The sequence below is a fragment of the Punica granatum genome, chromosome 8 (assembly GCF_007655135.1).
Source record: "Punica granatum isolate Tunisia-2019 chromosome 8, ASM765513v2, whole genome shotgun sequence".
NCBI classification, from domain to species: domain Eukaryota; kingdom Viridiplantae; phylum Streptophyta; class Magnoliopsida; order Myrtales; family Lythraceae; genus Punica; species Punica granatum.
Genome location: NC_045134.1, coordinates 26552379 through 26573885, shown reverse-complemented (window position 1 = coordinate 26573885; position 21507 = coordinate 26552379). Strand labels below are relative to the sequence as shown.

General features: G+C 41.2%; 4 protein-coding genes across 9 annotated transcripts; 2 read left to right on the top strand and 2 right to left on the bottom strand.

Moving 5' to 3' along the window:
• Positions 1–2416, top strand: LOC116215915 (transcription factor MYB1R1-like). The gene is made up of 3 exons (XM_031551726.1): positions 1–476; positions 843–1051; positions 1687–2416. The coding sequence occupies exons 1-3, from the start codon at positions 164–166 to the stop codon at positions 2110–2112; spliced, it is 948 nt and encodes a 315-aa protein (XP_031407586.1). The 5' UTR covers positions 1–163; the 3' UTR covers positions 2113–2416.
• Positions 2417–3784: 1368 nt separating this feature from the next.
• Positions 3785–7001, top strand: LOC116215917 (5-formyltetrahydrofolate cyclo-ligase, mitochondrial). Its single transcript, XM_031551733.1, has 9 exons — positions 3785–4122; positions 4239–4379; positions 4582–4746; positions 5255–5296; positions 5386–5431; positions 5734–5804; positions 5982–6108; positions 6194–6261; positions 6811–7001. The coding sequence occupies exons 1-8, from the start codon at positions 3825–3827 to the stop codon at positions 6204–6206; spliced, it is 903 nt and encodes a 300-aa protein (XP_031407593.1). The 5' UTR covers positions 3785–3824; the 3' UTR covers positions 6207–6261; positions 6811–7001.
• Positions 6442–8620, bottom strand: LOC116215916 (transcription factor bHLH79-like). 6 transcript variants are annotated; one of them, XM_031551729.1, is made up of 6 exons: positions 7863–8610; positions 7419–7631; positions 7255–7320; positions 7119–7187; positions 6953–7030; positions 6442–6847 (listed from the first exon to the last, which is right to left on the bottom strand). In XM_031551729.1, exons 1-6 carry the CDS (start codon positions 8142–8144, stop codon positions 6731–6733), a joined length of 825 nt encoding a protein of 274 aa, XP_031407589.1. In that variant the 5' UTR covers positions 8145–8610; the 3' UTR covers positions 6442–6730. The 6 variants fall into 6 exon arrangements, 5 of the variants coding, with proteins under 5 accessions (XP_031407589.1, XP_031407591.1, XP_031407587.1 ...); XM_031551731.1 differs by having other exon boundaries at positions 7428–7631; positions 7863–8603; XR_004158587.1 differs by having other exon boundaries at positions 6521–6847; positions 6953–7044; positions 7863–8618.
• Positions 8621–15054: 6434 nt separating this feature from the next.
• LOC116188312 (transcription factor MYB35-like) lies at positions 15055–17582 on the bottom strand. The gene is made up of 3 exons (XM_031517579.1): positions 17217–17582; positions 17009–17138; positions 15055–16111 (listed from the first exon to the last, which is right to left on the bottom strand). Exons 1-3 carry the CDS (start codon positions 17344–17346, stop codon positions 15328–15330), a joined length of 1044 nt encoding a protein of 347 aa, XP_031373439.1. The 5' UTR covers positions 17347–17582; the 3' UTR covers positions 15055–15327.
• Positions 17583–21507: the final 3925 nt, after the last annotated feature.

The window sequence follows — 21507 nt, the reverse complement described above, 5'->3', positions numbered from 1 at the left end:
AAACTTCGATCTCTCCGTTTCTCTCTCTCTCTCTCTCTCTCTCGACAACTGTACGGCCTCCGATCGATTCCTCACCGGCGCAAAAGATCAATCGGCGAGCTGCTCATCCATCCATTTCCTCTCTCTCTCATTCTCTCTTTGCTTCGTGAGCGGCGGCTACCAGATGTCTGGCTCCTGCGAGACGAACGACGACTCGCCGATCGCCGGTGGAGGCTCCGGCTCCGGTGAGATCATGCTGTTCGGGGTGAGGCTCGTGGTGGACTCGATGAGGAAGAGCGTGAGTCTGAGCAACCTGTCTCAGTACGTGCACCCGCAGGACCTCAATTCCAGCAGTAACGGCGGCAGTGGCAGCAACGGCGCTGGTGTTGCTAACAAGGAGGATGCTTCTGCTGCTACTGCTGCAGCGGTCGCCGGTTATGCATCCTCCGATGACGTCGTTCACAACTCCTCTTCTAGCGGCCGTGAGCGCAAGCGAGGTACGTTCCGGAATCCAGATCCCTCTGTGGCCTGTGCCGTCATGTCTCTGTTTTATTCATTCTATTGGAGCTTTGGATTTGAACGATCGTCACCAGGAATTGAGAATCTTCAGTTATCTGTTGCAATCTGTAGGAGTTACTGTTTAAGAGCTATAGTTAAAATCTACCTCAGGTTCGTGGTTCGAAGATTGTCTGATTAATGTCTCTGTTGAACATGCGACTGCGTTTTCCTTGTCCGAATTATAATCCTGCATGTTGGAAATGGATGCTTTGGATCGATTTGAGATAGTTGACTCCTTACTAGTTCGATATTGGAACCGAGTATTCGAGTTAAGCGTGCGGTTTGGATTTCTATGATGCGATCAGGAGTTCCATGGACGGAGGAAGAGCATAGGCTATTCCTTCTGGGATTGGAGAGAGTGGGGAAGGGAGATTGGAGAGGAATCTCTAGAAACTTCGTCAAGACTCGCACACCAACTCAGGTTGCCAGTCACGCTCAGAAATACTTTCTGCGGCGGAGCAATCTCAATCGCCGCCGTCGCCGATCTAGCCTCTTCGACATCACCAATGAAACAGTAAGTGACTTTACCTACTTCTGTTATAGAATTACTTCCTGTGGGCTGCGTTATCTCTATCCATTGTTGAAGGGTTCATGGGTTGACTCAGATTTAGCAATCTATTCGAGGTCTTGTTAGCTGAGGCTTTTAAGAAAATCGCGATGGAAAAATAGAAAGTTTTCAGCTTTGCTCACGGTGGTTACCAGTTTTAGGCGAATCAAGCGGTGATTTTTCATGATATTGGTGAAATGAGCAGAAAATGAAATATATAGATCCGTGTTTTCATCTGTTGTTTCTGGGTTGTCAGCTGACTTATGGTAAGGTTCCTTTAACATTTATGATGAAATACTGGGTTGTCTTCTCTTCCCTGTCCTGCGCATTTGGTCGTCTAGCCAACAATGCATTTTCAGTTTTTTTCTATTTAGAGATTCTCGTCCAGTGGTCTCTCCTATGTTTGGTGTTTGGTTTCTTGGATTTGTAAAGGTGGCTTCTTTTTTTCTTTCACTAGCTGAACATCTTGTGATTGGAGGCTATATGGTTCTCCACTTTCCGGCACTAAAAAATAGCCCAACTTGCTTATCTAGTTGTTAGATAAGGAAACCGGGCATAGATCGTAGATGCGACTTTCTAATCGTTCAGAATCTTGTCATCAGGTCACTGCAAACCCGACGGAGAAAACTCCGGTTTCTCATCAAGACAACGTTACTCCAGCACTTCCTGTGCAACCAGCAACACCTACTTTGGAAGCATGCAGTGGCAGTGGGTTTCCTATGGTGTCTGCAACCCCTTTCACAGTACCTGTGGTCTTGCCGATCTCACTGGAGAATCCAGCGGGTAACCTAGCCCTCAGGCAGGCCATCAAAGTTGAGGACTCCACATCAAACCTTATCCGGCCAGTCCCAGCTGTCCCGGCCCCTCAAGCTTCCATAGGATCTGATCTCAGCTTGAGCTTGAAGACCTTGACAGAGACACCAGCATCCCTCTCCCTAAACCTCTCCCTCCAGTCCGGGCAGAGAGACTCAGCATTCCACGCCATGTCGAGCTTCAGCAATGGGGAGAACATTATCAGCGTTGCCTAAAAATGAAACAAAAAGAAGGGGTGGAAGCCGAAAAAAGGGGTTGCGTCGTGCTTAGGTTAATCGGGTAAGATAAGAAGGGGAAGGAGATTAGGTATCTAATTTGTGTGTGAAGAAATTTGCTGTACAGCCCATGGGACAAAGGAACTGCTATTGTCTTTTTCTTCTTGCTGTTTGGTGCGGCCCTCTGTTATCGTCCATCCGTCCTCAGATCCCTTTGTTTCATTTGTCTGTCTGTCCGTCTGTCTGTCTCTGTCCGTCTTTGTAGCTATGAAAGTGACACCAACAATAACCTTAATTCTCTCTCCGTCTCTCTTGATTTCTGTTCTGTGGTCTTTACATCACTGGGAGCTGAAGAAGATCTATGCGAATCGATGGTGGGGACAGCAAACGAACTCCTCCTCTTCCTCCTCCTCCTCCTTGTTTCTACTATGATGCGAAAGCGATCGTTGGCCATGTCTTTAATTTCGTGAATGTGATTGGATGAGTCCCTCGATAGTGGATTATGTGGTAGATGTGGGAGGTACATGTCTGCCTTAAATGCCGGGGCCACGCCTTATCTACTTTCATATCCCAAACGAGGAACAACCACAGGATGAAGTAAGGACCGAAAAATTGGAACAATTGTTGGAGTCGAGATTCAATAGGGTGGTGGGCTACTGCAGGAAGTAATGTCTTGCGCCTGTATTCGAGGATGTTTAGTTTTACATTCGTCCACCTCATGGACCAATCGAGGGGTACTTATGATTCATACGCCGGACGAGTGATTCTTATGATCCATTCGATGGACGTGTTGGGCTCATCAACGGTTTGTAGCTGTTGGATGAACTGGCTCTTGCCCATCCAATGGCTATCCTCCTCTTTGAACGGTTTGTAGGAGGACGTGAGAATCGTCCACCTAAAGGACCGTTTATGAGGTAGACATGGCCATCGGATGAGCTAGGCTGAATGGATTATTCATGAGGTGGACATGGTCTTTGGGTGAGCTGGTCCTTGCCCTATCCCTCTCTTGAATGGTCCATGGGAGGGATAGGAGAACTTCCCCACATGTTTTACACGCCCAAAATTAGAGATTGAAACACGTATGATATTGTGTGACTAGCAAGGTTGTTCAATTTTCTTATCTATAATCGCGGAGAGCAATCAATGTTCTCTCTCTGTTTTTTTTTTTTTGGGATACGTCGACTTCCCTTTTTCTTATCTATCTATGGAGAATGACCTACAATGCATCCTCTTTTATTTTATCATGTCTATGAGCTCTCCTTATAATGGAAGGACTCTTGCATGATTCATGGAGATTCGTAGGGTGAATATTTGAAACATGTTATTTGGAGTCTTCACTTTAGCCCAGCTATTGTTTGATTAGGCTTTCCCATTCGGCTCATCACATGACGTAACTCTCAATCTAAAGTTCCGATCGAGTTTAAAATGGATCTCGAACATTCGATGTCGATAGGCTATCAATTTCTTCCTACACGAGCCACATTTTGATTTTTACCCGGTCAGCAGGTTGTGCCACAAAGCAAAGCGAACTACTGATCCAGAATATGGGCCAACCTGAGGCCCAAACGAACTACTGATCAGCCCATAGTGGAATATGGGCCGGACCCTTCAAGCTAATTGGGCCAATTGTCTCAGGCGGAGCCCCGCCCGCCATGTATGGAGGGGATTGCAGGCGGATGGTGGTGGGCGGGTAGTTGAACGCGGCGGCGCTAATGGCCCGCCTCAGCACGATATCAAGGATCTCTGTCGCCGCGTCCCGCTCTCTCTCCTCCTCCGTCCGCTCCCGCCCCGCCGTTAGCGTCTCGAGGCTCCCTAACTCTGCAGCTGCTCCTTCTCCGTGTCTGCTGCGTCTCCGCTCCTTCGCGACAACCATGGACGGCGGCAGAGGCAACGGAGGGGACCAGCAGCTCGGCTCCGAGCTCGAGGCCATCTTCAAGGAGAAGCGGATCCTCAGGTCCAAAGTCCGCAAGTCCCTCAGGTCCATGGACCCTCTCCAGAGATCCCAGGAAGGTATTCCTCCTCATCTCATCCTCTCACCCACATGGCCGCGGCAGAGCTTCCTCGATGCTATACACCGTTAAGAGATCCTGTCTTGTTCTTTTGATATGTGATGATTTCCTCAATAGATGATGCAATTCAGCGCATCGTGCTCGATGCTCCCTGGTTCAGATCTAGCCAGAGACTGTGCGCGTATATCAGCTGCAGTGCCTTGCGGGAAGTCGATACTTCAAAGATACTGTCGGAGATTCTGCAGAATACCGCCCGAGGTGCGTCTTTGTTCTCATTTTCCAATGGCAGCAAAGAATCGAGCTTCGACTTGCTATCTGTTGCTAAGTAGATGAAATGAAGAATTTAATCCAATGGAGCTTTTTTTCCGATGATTTCGTAACCTGTAGAAAAAAATGTGGGAATATGCATTTGGCCGATTTACTTCTCTGTGGTTCTTACGGTATTTATTCGTGTCTTTAGACAGTCAGGCGCACTCGAGCAAGAAGGTTTATGTTCCAAGAGTGGAGGACAAGAACTGTCACATGCGAATGTTCAACATCTCAAGTGTCGGTGATCTGATTGCTAACTCAATGGATATACTCGAACCAGCTCCAGTTGATGCCGAGGGAAATGAACGTGAAGAAGGTAACTTTTACATTTAGAAGACTGCCTGGTTGATGGCTCCGTTATTTGCTTTAAGTGTTTCCATTCAATAGCTAGGACTGGACAAGTATCCATTTTTTTTTTCTCTGGATGACTGGACAAATATCCATGAGCCCTTTTCCTTTGCAAAATAAAACATGTGAGGAGATTGCGGATATCACATCTATGTTTAATTGGATATCTGCATATTGTCAATAATCAAAATCTATCACCAGTGAATTTCAATGAAAATCTGAAAATTATAATTTGACCTCACTAGATTGTTTGGAGTCTTCCCGAGGGGCCAGTCTTAGCTTTGAGATTTTCTTTTAAGTAGAGTATCTTTTGACTATCATCTATGAACCGGTAGGTAGTAGATTGGAATAAGTTCTCCCCTCATTGGAGTCTATCTTTCTATGTGGACTCAGCTGCAAGTTGTTATACCTCTTTTGCCATAATGCCTTCTTCTGTACGGATCGCAAGTCGTAATGAGCAACTATTGTTTATGCAGTCATGCACGCAAAGGAACCCATTGATCTGTTCCTCTTACCCGGTAAACCCATCTCTATGTGGTTTAACTGTCCACTTCTCGGTGTAGATAACTGAAATGGTGTGGCCTGCTCTGCTTGGATTTGTTGCTAGGACTTGCATTTGACAGATCAGGAAGGCGCTTGGGTCGTGGCGGAGGGTATGTTTATAAAGGACTATATTTAATTTGCTCCTTGACTGCATGAATATGGTTGCTCTGTGTGGCTTTGCTCAGCAATGTTATCGGCATTATCTTCGATACTGATATCTGATCCTATCATAACTGTTTTGCGGGGTTTAAACTTTTGATCTATGGTGAATGTTGATGTTGCCCTCTGATCTTAGTCCAAATTTCGAGTTAAAACCCAGCAAAAGCCTTTGTTTGTACAGCCTCTTTCTTTAATCATACATATACTTACTGAAATTTGTGCAAATCTACGAACATTTTCATCTATGTTGAAGGTATTATGATACTTTTCTGAAGAGCTACCAGGATCTTGCAAGGGCTCGGAATTGGAAGCTACCCCTGCTTGGTAAATACATCTCCAATGTTTCTTTTTTGTCGCCATACTGCATTAGTAATAATAAGCACCTTACGGGTATTTGTCTTTTTCCAAAGATTGACATGCTAACCTTAAGCTCTGAAATGGAGTGTACTGGTAAGAATAGTCTTTTGCTTCACTTAAACCGACTTCTACTGTTTCCTGCAGTTGCATTATCTTACTCCGTGCAGATTATGGAGGAAGGAGTTATATCAGTTACTTCAGATGATATCCCAGTGGACGCTATTGTCTCCCCTGCTGGTGTGATTCACATCAGCCCTGCTGCTTCTGAGAGGTAACTTATATCTTCAGTTGCACCGTTTCACCATCTTTTTCTTCTGAAGCTGGCCTTCTAATGCTCTCTATTTGGATATTTACAGAATGAAGTCTTGACATCACGGGACGCTGGGATGAGCCATCCTTTTTTCTACAGCAAAGGAACTCTCAGGTTGGTCTCCCCGATTGAAATATGCGACTGATTTCTAGACTCTTTTATATTTTCATCAGTGTTATATATTGATGCTAATAGATTGCATTCTATCACGTGGGGGTGATTGGATCTCTAAGTCAGCTAGCTCCGGAGAGCTCCTTGTGACGTGTTCCACTTTTGAAATATACCCTGTCCATATTAATATTTCAAATGCTGATTTTTATACATACACACATATATATATGTATATATTAATACAGCTGAATACAATGGTGACTGATTACAATCACATAAGCCGAAGGCTTACGAAAGGCCAAATTTTCTGCACTTGTCCTAGGAAACTTGTAGTAATAAAAACTTAGTTCGGTTAGGTGTATGTACAATACAATCTAGATGCGTCTTCTACATAAAAGAAATAGATTCCACCTAGTTCGGAACTGGCCATTCTTAGGCTAGAACATCTTCCACCATAGAGGCTTTCTGGGAATCATTCCGGCTGCTCAAAGTTGGTGCCAATCTGCATATGAAGCCATTCAGGTTCCGGTGCTGACATGTATTCTCGTGCAGTTTGTGGGGCAAACATCATCCCGGTGGCATCAAAGGGCTGAAGCATCATCAAACACCAGCAAGGTTTAAATATATTATTTTTCCGACTTGTCAACTTATACGCATTACCTTCATCATACTGTAATATGTGCCGAACACTCACATCTTTTGGGGGGAATCCATCTATGTTCGGGTTCATGTTCGTCCTCGAATTAACTGCTTCTAGTTTCATGGACAAGAACTACAAGGTAAACACTAAAAACGTTTAAGGGTCAAGAACAGGTACTGCAACAAGAGATCATCAGGAGGATAAGTACGCAAATATTTACCTTGACTTGCTGTCGAAGTGACTGTATGTAGTTGATAAGCTTGTCGAGCATGAGCGCCTTCCCAATTACCTTAATGAATAAAAAGATTGAGCGAACCACATGATTATGGATGATTAGTGTAGAATTTATCAGGTACCTTATTGCATCCCGGGACTATCTCTTGAAGAATTTTCATCCTCTCACTGATCTTCTCTCGCCTAGCCTGCCAAAGAAAGGGGAAACACAGTTGTACTCAATTCATTTTCATAGAGGGAATGTAGCCAATATTCGAGTTACTGGGATTTGTGAGGAGATTCGAACCCGACTTACTCGCTCTGCCAGGCTGTGACTGTCCGTGGCTTGACCTCTTCTTGCTCTCACGTGAATGTAACCCTTAGGTGGCCCCGGAGGTCTACTGCTTTGATCAACCTGCTTATACCAGACAGCAGCAGAGCTCGTTGCTGCCTTGGGTTCGGAGGAATGAATATCATCCCGTGGTTGCCCGATTTTAGTGCTTTTATTGCTCGAACCGTTCTGCTTGCATGCATGACAGAGCACAGATCACTACTAAATCAATGTTGAACGAGTAACTCGACTCGACACGCGTTGAGCAAGCAAATCGACTTGACATGACAAGAATGCGTTTAACTCGATATACTGTATGATGCAGATATACAAACCACTGCACAATTTTTACACAATAATTAATCTTTCGTAAGTAATGAATGGATACTTCCGAGCAAAAAATTAGGAGAGGGGACGAACCAAGATGTTGCCGTGGGTGGCAGAACACATCCGGGAAGACCCGCCATCTTCCTCCTCCATCCCCGCCGTCACCCCCTTCCTCTTCCGTCTGCCGCTGTGCGCTGTAACCATCGAAGCTTCTCCTGTACCGTCCTGTTTTCCCAACCTGCCTAGGCTCCCTACTTGGAGACCCGTAGGCACTCTGTTGGAAGCCTCCCCACGGAGCGGCCAAATCTCGGAGAGGCTGTATGCGGAAAGGCTTGCGGCAGAGAAGGCAGACTCGGTGATCAGCAGAGGGTCCATTGGCACTTGACCGAACAACTCGGGTCCAAAGCGAGTCGTCCGAGCTAAGAGCAGCTGGAGTGTGAGAGTGAGTGAGTTGGGGTGTGTTACTATTTATGCAATGCTAATAGTGGAGCTTGAGAGAGAGAGAGAGAGAGAGAGAGAGAGAGACAGAGGAAGAGAGGAGATGGCATTAATGGCGAAGTGATGATATGATGATGGGCTCTGAACTTAGTATGGAGATAGAAAGTGAGAAGGAGAGTCTGCCTGATCTGCCTGGAGGTTGAGGAAAGTGGTGCGCACTGCGCATACTTTCCCTCTCTTTAACCATCGACTGTGAAAAGTGGAAATATTCTCATTGGATCAATCACAGCCATTTGATGTTCGACTGCTGGTATCATTTGCTCTAATTCAATAACGATCGTAGGCTACCCATCTCGAACTGCCCATTTTTGTCCCGGTGGCGCCACAAGACATGTGGATGCTTTCTCGTAGCTTCATTATGTGTGTCTTTGCAGATGGAAACAGTTACGTAATGCAGTCATATGATGTTGTGAAGAATCATTGTCGACCAGTCCTGACTGTCCGGCTCGGCTCAAGCGTATAATTGGGACTTACTTGGACTCCGAATGTATCCGAAGTCATTCAGTAACTATCGTTATCAGAGTATGACATGGTGATGGCAAATCACTTACGAGATCATTCTACTTGGTGTGATGATATTAATGTTTAGAATATACCAATGCATATGCTCAATTGCCGAGTCCGAGCCCTAGTCTCCCCCTTCCGTCGTCCTAGCACGATGAATTGACCAGGATCATTTTGTGTATCAAACACGAACTCTTCGTATGTTTATTCTTTTTTTCCTTGAGTAGTCATCTCAATAACATTTACGTATTCGCATAGACGTGAACGCGTCATGGTTCACGAGTCTTCATGATTAAGTCGTTATTGGTGCCAGAACCCCTCTTCTTTAATTTCATCGTCATCATAATGAATTCACCATTGTGATCGGTATGTCCAAAATGGAACCTTCATGTTCATATGCAGAAAACTTGCCTAACTTGTCCACCATAAATCTGATATCATAAATAATCTAACCAATCTCTACTTATTAGTCACCGGAAAGTCCCTTTGAACCCATCCCTAAGATAGGATTCCATCCATTAAATTGCTGTTCGGTTGTGCCAGTCGATACTTATTTCCACCATCGACGGGTCCCTGTGAGAAAACGACCCACTCCCTACTCACTAGACCGTGTTTCTCAGACTCGGTATCAAGTTTCATAACTATGGAGGTCATCAATAATACGGGATCTGCATAACCAAATCAGGTCAACCATTCTGTCTGTGATTCTGTGAAATCCTTCCCCTCTCTTATGATCATCCTAACATTCCGGTTCCCACCCACCTTGGTTATGGTAGAGACTCATTTTCATTGAAGTTTCTCCAAAGCTGTATGGGGGAATCCGGAATCTTTAGAGATGGACAGGAGGATTATGCTCAAGTTTCGTTATCATGGGGATCGATTTCGATCAGTTTCGAAACTATGACAAGTGTGTAATATGTCTTTAAATGGCAAGGCAGCTAAGGTTCCCTCAAGATAAGGTTACCAAATTGCTCGTGAAGTCAGTTTTATTGCTGGTGAAGTAAAGATGCCTCACATTCACTTACACGTTACCTCAACCTGCATTTTCCATTATTCAACTTCTTCTCCTCTGTCTGGTCCCTTTCCGGAATTTCCCTTGAACTTAATTGGTGTAATTTTTACGGTTCCATGGAATTCGTCGAATTGCTTGATGCGACTGTTCGATATTTTAATTTGATGTTGTACCTGTGTTCTTCCATCCGAAGGTTGAGAGACATGCATCTATCGTCGAATCTTGAAGGCCCATTTTCAATGGTTTGAGTACCTATATCATAGCCCAAACTGAAGTCAGAAGTCCTTTCTTCGGCCCAAAGAAACTATTTGATTCCCCGATCTATTTGGATTCGTCTGTTAGTCATACAAAATATAGTATTGTAGCTATTCCACGTTTTTACGTACCTTTTGTTCATTCGGATTTGCTAATCTTGTAATTAATGGAGATAACTTTTCCTTTTTACCTGGACAAATTATGCAACGCCAGTTGACTGATGAGAAACCGAATTTTTTGTTTGAGCTTTTAGCGTCAGTGACATTTGAATCTCGACCGTTCGCATCAGCTTGATTAGTGCCAAGAGTTAGATGGAAGACATTTGACTTATCTAGACCAGAAGCCGCTCTGGAGTGTTAGTGAACTACGAGCTGCTGTTTTTACTCCTGTTTTATTGCTGTCTCTGTTCTGTTTTATTGAAGTCCTAGTCCTTAGGAGTGACTAGCTACCGTGGCTATTTTTTAGGATGTCAATTGCTGTTTTTCTGGTCAAGCACGTAGTTGGTAACGTGTCTTTGTGGGTTGCGGTGTTTAGGAATTCAGTTATGAGTCATTTTGTATTTATTCTGCACTTTCACGATTAATGCAGTAATCCCTTTCAATTCTATTCCTTTTGTTTGTCTCTTCCCCAACTTTAAAACATCATTGGTATCATAGCCTACCGATCTTAAGGGGCTGTGAGAGTGACTTGTGAGAGTGATTGAGAGGCGTGTCTGCATCCATAGGAGTTGACACAACATAGAAGCAAGATCGAGCAGTTTCTCTGCCTTGGCTCCACCAGTATTTGATGGGGAGAATTATCAAGCTTGGGCAGTGAGAATGCAAACCTATCTAGAGGGTTGTGATTACAGGGAACCAGCGGAAAACGATTATGAGGTGGCTGCACTTCCTGACAATCCAACCCTGAATCAAATCAGGTATCACAAGGAAAGGACAACCAGAAAAGCCAAGACCAAAGCTTGTTTGTATGCTGTTGTTTTTCACCTGCCATTTTCAGCAGGATTATGGCTTGTGAATCAGCCATAGCAATCTGAGACTTCCTCAAAGCTAAGTATCAAGGAGATGAAAGGATTAAGAGCATAAAGGTGTCGAATCTGGTTAGGGAATTTGAGAGATTGCAAATAAAGGAGTCTGAGACAATCAAGGATTATTAAACCAAGTTGATAAACATTGCAAACAAGGCAAGAATACTTGGTATTAACCTTCTGACAATAGGTTGGTGCAGGAGATCCTTGTTTCTTTGCCTGAGAGGTACGAGGTAACCATTGCCTCTTTGGGGAATACCAAGGATTTGTCTCATATCAAGCTAGCAGAATTGATTAGTGCTCTATAAGCACTAGAACATAGGAGGTCAATGAGGATGGAAGGAAGTGTAGAAGGAGTTCTAATGGCCAAAGTGCAACTAAATTCTGGAAGGAAAGAGAAGAAGTGGAAAAGGAAGAAAGGGAATGACATTAGCTCAGAGGATGCTACAAGAGAAGGCAGTGCATGCAACAAAGGAGGGAGGTACTCTCCATGCAAGCATTGTGGAAAACAAAATCATCCCCCTTTTAGGCGTTGGAAGAGGCCAAATGTAAGGTGCAGAAGATGTCATAAACTTGGGCACATTGAGAAGTTCTGCAAAGAAAAGGGAGATCAACAGCAAGATAAGGCACATGTTGTCGTCCAATAAGAGGTAGATCAACTATTTTATTGCATCTTGTTTCGCTTCTAGTACTCCATGTGATAGTTGGGTTGTTGATAGTGGTTATACAAACCATATGACAAGTGATGAAAAGCTATTTAGAGATCTTGACAAGTCAGTAAAGTCAAGAATGAGGATTGGGTATAGAGAGTACTTAGAGGTAAAAGGTAAAGGGATTGTAGTAATAGAGAGTTGTGCTGGAACTAAGCTGATTTCTGATGTGATGTATGTGTCAGAGATTGATTAGAACCTCTTAAGTGTTGGTCAGCTGCTTGAGGAGATGTTTAAGCTAATATTTGAAGAAAGACAGCGTTTAATCTTTGACTCCAGTGGTCAGGAGTTGTTCAAGATAATAATGTAGCACAAGAGTTTTGCCTTGAACCTACTCGAGAAGGAGCAAGTGACATTCATGTGTCAACTCAGTGATTTAGAGATATGGCACAAGAGGTTGGGGCACTTCCATCCTAAAGGCTTGCAGTTTATGTAGAAAAATGAGATAGCAAATGGGTTACCAAACCCGGAGGAGTAGTTCCCAAGCTGTAAGGCTTGTTTGTTTGGGCAAGCAGACTAGACTTCTCTTCAAGGGATCCACTTGGAGACCACATAGAAGCTACAACTGACCTTTGTGGTCCACAAGTAACTCCACTAAATGACAACATGTATTTTATTATTTTCATTGACGATTATACGAGAATGTGCTGGATTTACTTCACGAAGCAAAATTCAGAAGTTACTGAAGTGTTTCTGAAGTTTAAGAGATGGATTGAGAATCAAAGTGGCTGCAAAATTCAGGTCATCAAATTTGGCAATGGAATAGAATACACTTCACAGAGGTTTAACTCTTTTTGTGAGGAAGCTAGAATCGAGTATCAACTTACTACTCCGTACTCTCCACAGTAAAGTGGAGTTAGTGAGAGGAAAAATAGAACCATTATGGAGATGACCAAGTGTTTGTTGCATGCAAAGAATCTGCCAAAAAAAATTGAGGCAAAAGCAGCAAACACAAAGCAGTTTTTTTTTTTTTGCTGAACAGACTACCTGCGGGGGGGGGGGGGGGGGGGGGGGGGGGGGGGGGGGGTGGTTGGAGAAGAAGACACCCTTTGAAGCTTGGTTTGGTGTCAAGCTAGTTTTGAAAAATTTGAAGGTGTTTTGCTGTTTGTGCTTCTCTCATGTTCCACAAGTCAAGAGGGACAAGCTGGGAGAGAAGGATGAACCAAGTGTGTTTGTTGGCTACAATATTGTGTGAAAAGCCTACAAAATATATTAACCTAAGACAGGAAAAGTAATTACAAGTATGGATGTTCAGTTCCTGAAAGATGAAAAGTGGAATTGGGCTGGTAACACTCAAAACAAACCAAAGATGGTGTCTTTGGAGTAAGATAAATTGGTGGATGATATTTCAGTTAGAGGCACCAAATCTTTGGCTGATATATACCAGAGGTGCAGTGTAGCTGTTCTGGAGCCAACGGGATTTGAAGAAGCCAAGAATGCTTAGAGATGGATGAGTGCAATGAAAGACAAGTTGGAAGAGTTAGTGGAGAGTTAGTGGAGAAGCTTGAAGACAGGAAGGTGATCGGAGTAAAATGGGTTTTCAGGACCAAACTCAATCCTAATGGCTCAATGAAAAAGCATAAGGCTAGGTCGGTGATGAAGGGATATGCATAGGTTTGGGAAGTCGATTGCTCTGAAACCTTTGATCCTGTGGCAAGATTGGATACAAATAGAATGATTTTTACTTTGGCAGCTCAACGAGGATGGAAAGTGTATCAGTTACATGTGAAATCTGCATTTTTGAATGGAGTGCTGCATGAGGAGATTTATGTTGAGCAGCCATAAGGATTTGTCACACCAGGCCATGAGGAGAAAGTTTATTTTCTGAGAAAGGAAGGCTCTTTATGGCTTGAGGCAAGCTCCCAAAGCATGGTACAATAAGATGGATGATCACTTGCTGGGATTGGGTTTTAAGAAAAGTCTCAATGAATCCACCCTATATGTCAATAAGTCAGTATCTGACTTAGTGATGGTGTCTCTTTATGTGGATGATATGCTGGTAACAGGGAGTAATGGTGCTCAGATTACTGCATTCAAGCAAGAGATAATGAAGATGTTTGAAATGACTGATCTCGTGAGATGTCTTATATCCTGGGGATGGAGGTTAGGCAGACTCAAAATGAAGTTTTTATCTATCAGAAAAAGTATTTGAAGGAGATCTTGAAGAGATTCAGTATGGAGGAGTGTAAAAGTATGAGTTCTCCAATAAGTAAGAAAGAGAGGCGGTAGAAGAATAATGGTGCAACTTCTGTAGATGAAAGCCTTTACAGGAGCATGATTGGCTGTTTGATGTAATTCACTGCAACTAGGCCAGACATCATGTTTCCTGTAAGTGTCTTGTCTAGATTTCTTAATTGTACAAGTGAGTTGCATATGGTAGCTGCAAAGAGATGCTAAGGTACTTGAAGGTTACTCTTTCATATGGGATTAAGTTCTGCAGAGTTCAGAAGTTTAAGTTGTGGGGGTATTCTGACAGTGATTGGACTGGATCAATGGAAGACATGAGAAGCACCTTTGGTTATTACCTCACATTTGGATCATGATATTTTTCTTGGTTTCAAAGAAGCAGAAGTTGGTGGCTCAATCAACTACAAAAGTTCAGTTCATTGCAGCAAATGCAATTGTAAATCAAGTAATATGGTTGGAGAAGGTGATGGATGATCTGCATTTGGAGCACAAAAAAGGCATAGAAGTATTTGTGAATAATCAAGCTACTCTAGCCATTTCACAGAATCTAATTTTTCATGGAAGAACAAAGCATTTCAAAGTTAAGTATTACTTCTTGAGAGAGGTGTAGAGATTAGGTGAAGTGAATCTGGTGTATTGCAGTTAAGACAACCAACTTGCATATATATTTACTAAGTCATTCAGTTTTGGTCATTTTGAAGCTCGTAGAGACAAGTTGGGTGTGTGTACAGCTCATGAGGAGAATGTTAGTGAATCAAGAGCTGCCGTTTTTACTGTTGTTTCACTGCCGCGTTTGTTCTGTTTTATTGAAGTCCTATTCTTTAGGAGTGACTAGCTATTGTGGCTATTTTTTAGGATGTTAGTTGCCGATTTTCTGGTCAAGCAAGTAGTTGGTAACGTGTGTTTGTGGGTTGCAGTGTTTAGGAATTCAATTATGAGTCATTTTGTATTTATTCTGCTTTTTCACTATTAATGCAGTAAACCCTTTTGTCTGTCTCTTTCTAAACTTTAATGGCTTGTTTGGTTTCATAGTAGGATTTTAAAATCAGATTTAGATTTTGTATGAGTTATTTTATTTTGTAGTGGGTAGAGTTAATTTAAAATTGTAATTCTAAAATAACACTTAGCAAACCAAACACTACATAAAATATCATGGAGTCTGGACTTCATGATGGGCAATGCGGAAGATCTTTATCCAAAAACAAACAGATATTATCTGTCTCAGTATCGACTAGAAAGCGAATGAGTGCTTCATCTTTCTATGAAGCCGATGATAACAATTTCTTTAAGTTCCTAACAGGAAAATAAAACTCGAACACAGTCCTCGTTATTCTCAACTATGTTTCTCTTTTCCTCGAAACTGAGCTACTAGTAGTGTGGTTCTTCCCACAGTTCAGGAAACTCCATGAACATGTCTCCATCTCTCTTCAGCATGTCTTCCACAAACGAGCTACCGGAGGATGGTGAAGCTTGGAGACAGGTGCCACTGAAGCCATCGTTACCGGGACAATAGAGCTCTCCGTCTCCTGCCTGTTTTTGCCCTCCTCCATTCGCAGTGGTTTTTTCTTGTTCAGTCGGGGCCAAGTTCGTGTCCTCAAGAAGAAACTCGCTCCAGCTGAAATTATGAGTCAGCGGCTTCTCTTGAGCCGCCACTGCTGTGGAGCAGGTTGAGGAAGATGAGGAAGACGAGGAAGAAGAGGATGAGGATGTTGATGAGGATGATGGCAGAAAACACCCTGCATTGATGAAATTGGGTGACAACGATAAGCTCTCGTGGGCAGTGGAACAGCTTGAGCCCTCCGTCACGAGTTTTATGGCTTGGAGTTGAGCAAGAAGGTCCAGGGAGTAGCAGTTCTCTGGGGTTTCAGGTTTCACCGCCGTATGGGACATCTGATGGTAGGAGTTTAGGCCAGCAAATCCCCCTCCTTGTCCCGTATAGAAGGCGTTCTTAAGGTCCTTGTTGATGCACCCGATTCGGTTTTGGGTCGGGACCCCACCTATACTGTCATAGTCTCTCAGGATCTGGGAGAATGGCCTGTGCGTGATCGGATCGATTCCCTTTTCCGTGAGCTTCTTCTTCAGCTTCGTGTTCCAGTAGTTCTTCACGTCATTGTCTGCTCTCCCTGGGAGTTGCTGGGCTATTATGGCCCACCTGAATATATGACCGATACATAAGACGGAATCATTAGCATTGCTCGTCTAATCGAAAAACACATGCTGGGAAGGTTGTCTGAGTATACCGACTTATTAAATTTTAAATGGGAATGTTCTTTTGCAGTCAGCCAGGATCTGATGCATTATTTGGCTCTTGTCAGGAAAAACTAAATTAGCCCGAAAGGACACGAGTTGACAGAGGAATAAGATTTTGTTGCACTCTGGAGTCCAGGTAACGTAAGTGTTCACACAATGGCCTCGAACAAAGTCCGAATATGATTGCCGTGACAATAAATTCGTCCATAGACATATCCTGAAGCAGCATCGAAATGTGATAACATATCGGATTCACCTCATAAAAGCCAAAACTTGTTCAGGTGAAATCAATCTTTTTCAATTGGCATCGGCATTTCCTGATGATGAATCTCAGGTGCAGTAAGGGTGATGATTGATGAAGGTTGCTCCAGGAAATGTGAAGAAGTTCCGATGTAAGGAAAACAAGAGAAACTCGGGATATACAAAACATATAATCTAGTGTTGTATTTGTTTTTACGTGTAAGACAGTACTGGTCATTTGAACAACCGCATTTTCGTTAATCTCCATGTTTGACACCACAAGAAGAATAAAGAGATAAATTACCACATGAGCGCATTTGTGAAATCAAAAGACGGAAAACTGAATGTTGAAATGTTTCTCATTTAGAGTATGACTTCCATATTCATCAAAAAAAGTCTGGCTTCCATAAGATCGGTTTGAAGGGATCTTTCATGAATCCAAACATGTCTATATATACTCGAATGAAGTAACAGCTCTCCACCGTACTGATGTGAAACATACATCAAAGCAGCATTGCAGACTCGAAATCGCAGAAGCATTATTCGAAAATGGACAGACCTGCTACCAATGGCGGCATGGAGCTTAATGATGAGATCCTCCTCTTCAACGGAGAAGCTCTCATGTTTCAGTTCTGGCCTTAGGTAATTAGTCCATCGAAGCCTGCAGCTCTTTCCACATCTCCAAAGCCCTGCAAATAGTGCATAAATATGAAACTCGGCTATGTAAAATCAGTCGATCCCTGCAAAGCTAATAACGATCCCTGAACCTGCTTTCTTAGGGACAGAAGTCCAATTGCCAGTCCCGTGCTTCGATACATGGGCAAGAATCTTTGCATCTTCTTCCTCACTCCATGGGCCCCTTTTTACGTGCATCTTGTCACAGCAGGGAGGCCTCATCTATCGATCAACCCAAACAGACAATGAACAAACAGAAACAAAAGATTGAAGCACGAAGAACAAGATAACACGAATCCCTCGTAAGACGCAGGCATAAAAACTTATTTATCTGTTTGGAAATTCTACGTTTAAGTGGAAAAAATCAGATGGGACATAAAAGGTCAAGGCAAGAAAAGCATGAGCCACTTTGCCTAGCTCGAACTAAATTTGCATGATGAAATGGTAGAGCTTCGAGAATGAAAGTTAGCACGCGAAACAGCTCTTGTATTCCCTGCTTCAAGAGAGCATGCCTGATTCAGGTTCGAGGCGGTTAGTTCTTCGGTTTAAGTTCAAGACCAGTGTTAAAGAAAATGAATTATATTCAAAGATGATTTGTACAGTCACAAGTTTGATGACAGAACTAACTAATTCGAAAACAGATTTAGCCCAACCCTCGATCTGCAATCACCTTCTCTGCGTCATGTGTCTGCTCATACAATGATGATGACGCGAGATGATCAACTGTTTGATCCCTGCATAATCTAACTCCTGTGTTTCGGTAACATACGAGGATTCAAGAGACGTTGAGGATGCGATAACTAGTATAAATTAACCAGTAATGTCGAGTTCCCTGAATTCGTGCATAAACCAGTAATGTCGATTGGCTAAAGAGTTATCCAGGCCCGTGTGGCTTCCTGCACAGTCCACGGCCTTGACACAATCCATGTGCACGAACAATGAAGTCGAGTAACTGTCCGTACATGTGTTTTCTTTTGATGTACGCATAACCGCCGTTAAAGTTTTGAATATATTAATCGGTCCTTACTACAGTTCAAAAAATCCGACTAAGCGATGATCGCCATAAAACACATATATATGTTTGTGTGTATTGCAAACAAAAACATCTGGTGACAGGGCTGCATAAAGTCGATGAACAGCTATAAAGGTTAATAATCATCATGGACAAGATTATTGTACCTATATCCAGTCACGAGACATCTATTGATTATTGGTCCTTCTATCTTTCCAATACGTACCGATTGAAAACAACATAGATGTTCGGCAATCAATAGAAACAGTGACATAAACGACATGTATCGGTGCCACCACGACTGCAGAAATTGCGATATGATAACTTATTTTGTCGCGAACAGACTCGAAATCACAAGGAAATATTATGTAAAAGGAAAATGAGAAGATTAATTGGAAAAGCCAGAGCGGCGATGCCAACAACAAAGCCGAATGTTTCAATTAAGAACAAATACATATATTAAGAATAAATATACATATATGCTGTCTATGAGAATTAATGGACAGACGATACAATGTCTTTTATCGGATGCTTTTGTTCTCTGTCTCAGTCATCATCCATGTGGGGTTCACAGCTAATCCATGGAATGGAAGCTTTCGGCCTTTGGGTCCTTCACAATTAAGATCCTATATAAAATAAAATAAAATAAAATAAAAATTGAAAAAAAAAAGTGATTCTTTTTTTGCTTTTTCTCGACTAGATAAAAAGTATAAGAGGAAAAATATCCAAGAAAAAAAATAAGAGTAGGCAAAAAAATAAAAAATAGATTCACCAGAATTACAGAATTGATAAATACATTGAATACAACACAATACAATTGTAGGAATCCTTCTAATAATGAAATCCTAATCTTGACGTATAACATTTTTATATGAATTCTAGTGAAAACTGAGAAATGAGATTCTCCATTCAGTCCATAAATCAACATACAAAGCTAATTCTTTGTCGACTTTTTAATAGAGAAGTAATGCAGCACAAATATAGGAAAAACAAATATTACTAAGATGATGCGTTCACAAATTCTAACACAGAGGAAAAACATCAGATTATATGTGATTATTATTTAAAAATACGTCTCCAAATAGTGATAAAATCTTTAATTCGTTCTTCCTTATAATAACATGACGAGAACTCATTAAATTATTTTATTCATAAAGAAAAAGTTTGATACAGTGACAAAAGTCGTCGGACCAGACCTAAAAGATATTGAGTTTGATCCTCACTCTAGAACTTTTGTAGTGTTCATTTCGTCTTTTCTATTCCTGTACAAGACCATAAAACTCTTTTATAATTGAAAAAAAATATATTCTTACTTAACAAAGTCAAGACCCATCGATCATATATTAATAAGCTAGTCAATTTTCATCCGTTTATTGGTGTATTCGCGTCATCTAACGAGGTAGTACCGTTGCGGAATTTTCCGAAAGTGGGGACCTTGGTTCAAAGGGTGTCCATACACGGGTCCTACTCGAGATGAACTCGTGGCATGCTCAATTTCTTCGACATAGACCATTTGGAAACCGACGTAAGATTTGGAATTGAAAATTATAAACTGACGTAATGTTGAATTAGTCAATAGTATCTGCCCACCTGAAAAATGTCGGTATTGATAATAATTTGGTGTCAATAAGCTGACAGTCGGTTTCATTAATCACATAAACAGTTAATAATTTTTTAATTATTATTAACATTAATTGTGCTTTTTATTTTTTGGAGATTGCCGAATTAATTAAAAGCTACGTCAGGTGTTTTTTTTTTATATAACTACGTCAGAGGTATTAATTACGGGTCAAAGCCAGAGTTCTCTGAATTCTTAATTTCCACCCAATTGACCTTCTTTTTCTGTTATTTTGCTTAGATTAAAAAAAAAGGTAGCATATTACTTGCGTTAAAAAAATGATTATCCCTCCCCTATCTTCCTATATATATTATTACTGGGATTATATTCTGTTATAAATAAATAAATATATATAGATATATTTGATATTGCTTATAGTAATAAAATAAGAAATATGTAATAATTTAATGGCCGGGGCTATTTCCACCCCTGATTGGCTAATACATTCCATTTGTTACTTGTTGGACCAAATTATCCTCAATTGCATCTCTATGACTTTAATAAATATGAAAACACAAATCATTCTCCCAAATCTATAATTTTCTTTCTCAATTTATTGTCATTGGTAATTTATTGCGTATGATTGTATGTATATAGCCCTTAATACCACGGTTTATTTTAATTGCTTTACAATATGACCTGAAAAATATAAAAAAAATTATAAAATAGCAAATTTTTTATATTAAGTTAAACTTAATTTTAGATATTTGACTTACTGTGTACTCATTATATATTCATAAATTAAAAGATTATGAAACCAAATAAAAAAGAAAAGTTTGAATTGGAAGCATGATCAAATGGCGCGGATATTTAAGTCTATTATTAGAATAAAGGCAACTCATATTTAATATAGAATTATTAAAAAGTTTCACCATAGAAAATTATTATGAACATAGATATTAAACTTAAAATGAATGCAAAATTATAAAAAAGTAGAAAAAAACTAAATAAATAAATGAAAGTGCACGTCCTAAACTTCATATCCCCGTCCCATGAGTTTTCCTAGTCCTATCATAAGTTTCAAAACATTTTGCAATTCTATGACTAATAATTTCATAAAAAAAAAGCCTATGCAAGGATTAGTTGTTTAATCTTAAAAAGATGTTATGATGAATAAGATTAGTTGATCGATAATACTGATGATATTGTCTACTCCATGTATGTCAAAGATGTTTGGCTCCTTCTTTTATTTTGGCATTGAGATTTTTTAAAACATTAGTCTTGCTCTAGATATAGGAGATTTGAAATCTTTAAGATTTTTTTTTGTCTATTATACAACGATTTAAGATACAATAATGTTAGAAATTTAGCATATTTTCATCAACAAAATATAGGAGTATACGAATGGTCAAATCTGTGCCCAAATTAAGAAAGAAAAAGATGATTGTGAGAGTGATTAGGGGGATTCGAGAGAGTGATTAGGGGGTCTAATCATGTTTATTAGAGCCATAAATATGGTATTGGGGGTAATTTTGTACAACAAATAACAGAGAGTGTGTACTAGTCAAATAGTGGGCGGAAATAGCCCCAGCCTAATTTAATTATATGCCAAGCAGATTTCGATATTTCCCGTGAGTGCAATTAAAGCATATGTCATCTGCTTTGTTCTTTAATCCTGCATTCACGGAATGAAAAACGATCAGCCTTTTTTTCAAACGAGGAGGCTGATGCATTCGGCAAAACCGCATTTTTTGTCGGTAATGGTTTTATACCGGTAATGCAAGAATTCAAAACTCCCTCGAATTACTTTGAG

Excerpts from the sequence above, each read along its gene's own strand:
- LOC116215915 (XM_031551726.1), top strand. The coding sequence starts at position 164 with ATGTCTGGCTCCTGCGAGACGAACGACGACTCGCCGATCGCCGGTGGA. Across the intron at positions 477-842 it reads CGGCCGTGAGCGCAAGCGAG|GAGTTCCATGGACGGAGGAA; the intron begins GTACGTTCCGGA and ends TGATGCGATCAG. Across the intron at positions 1,052-1,686 it reads TCGACATCACCAATGAAACA|GTCACTGCAAACCCGACGGA; the intron begins GTAAGTGACTTT and ends TCTTGTCATCAG.
- LOC116215917 (XM_031551733.1), top strand. The coding sequence starts at position 3,825 with ATGGCCCGCCTCAGCACGATATCAAGGATCTCTGTCGCCGCGTCCCGC. Across the intron at positions 4,380-4,581 it reads TCTGCAGAATACCGCCCGAG|ACAGTCAGGCGCACTCGAGC; the intron begins GTGCGTCTTTGT and ends TCGTGTCTTTAG. Across the intron at positions 5,297-5,385 it reads TGATCTGTTCCTCTTACCCG|GACTTGCATTTGACAGATCA; the intron begins GTAAACCCATCT and ends ATTTGTTGCTAG.
- LOC116215916 (XM_031551727.1), bottom strand. The coding sequence starts at position 8,144 with ATGGACCCTCTGCTGATCACCGAGTCTGCCTTCTCTGCCGCAAGCCTT. Across the intron at positions 7,321-7,418 it reads TGGCAGAGCGAGTAAGTCGG|GCTAGGCGAGAGAAGATCAG; the intron begins GTTCGAATCTCC and ends TTTCTTTGGCAG. Across the intron at positions 7,188-7,254 it reads TAGTCCCGGGATGCAATAAG|GTAATTGGGAAGGCGCTCAT; the intron begins GTACCTGATAAA and ends TTATTCATTAAG.
- LOC116188312 (XM_031517579.1), bottom strand. The coding sequence starts at position 17,346 with ATGAGGCCTCCCTGCTGTGACAAGATGCACGTAAAAAGGGGCCCATGG. Across the intron at positions 17,139-17,216 it reads TTCTGTCCCTAAGAAAGCAG|GGCTTTGGAGATGTGGAAAG; the intron begins GTTCAGGGATCG and ends CACTATTTGCAG. Across the intron at positions 16,112-17,008 it reads CATGCCGCCATTGGTAGCAG|GTGGGCCATAATAGCCCAGC; the intron begins GTCTGTCCATTT and ends TCATATATTCAG.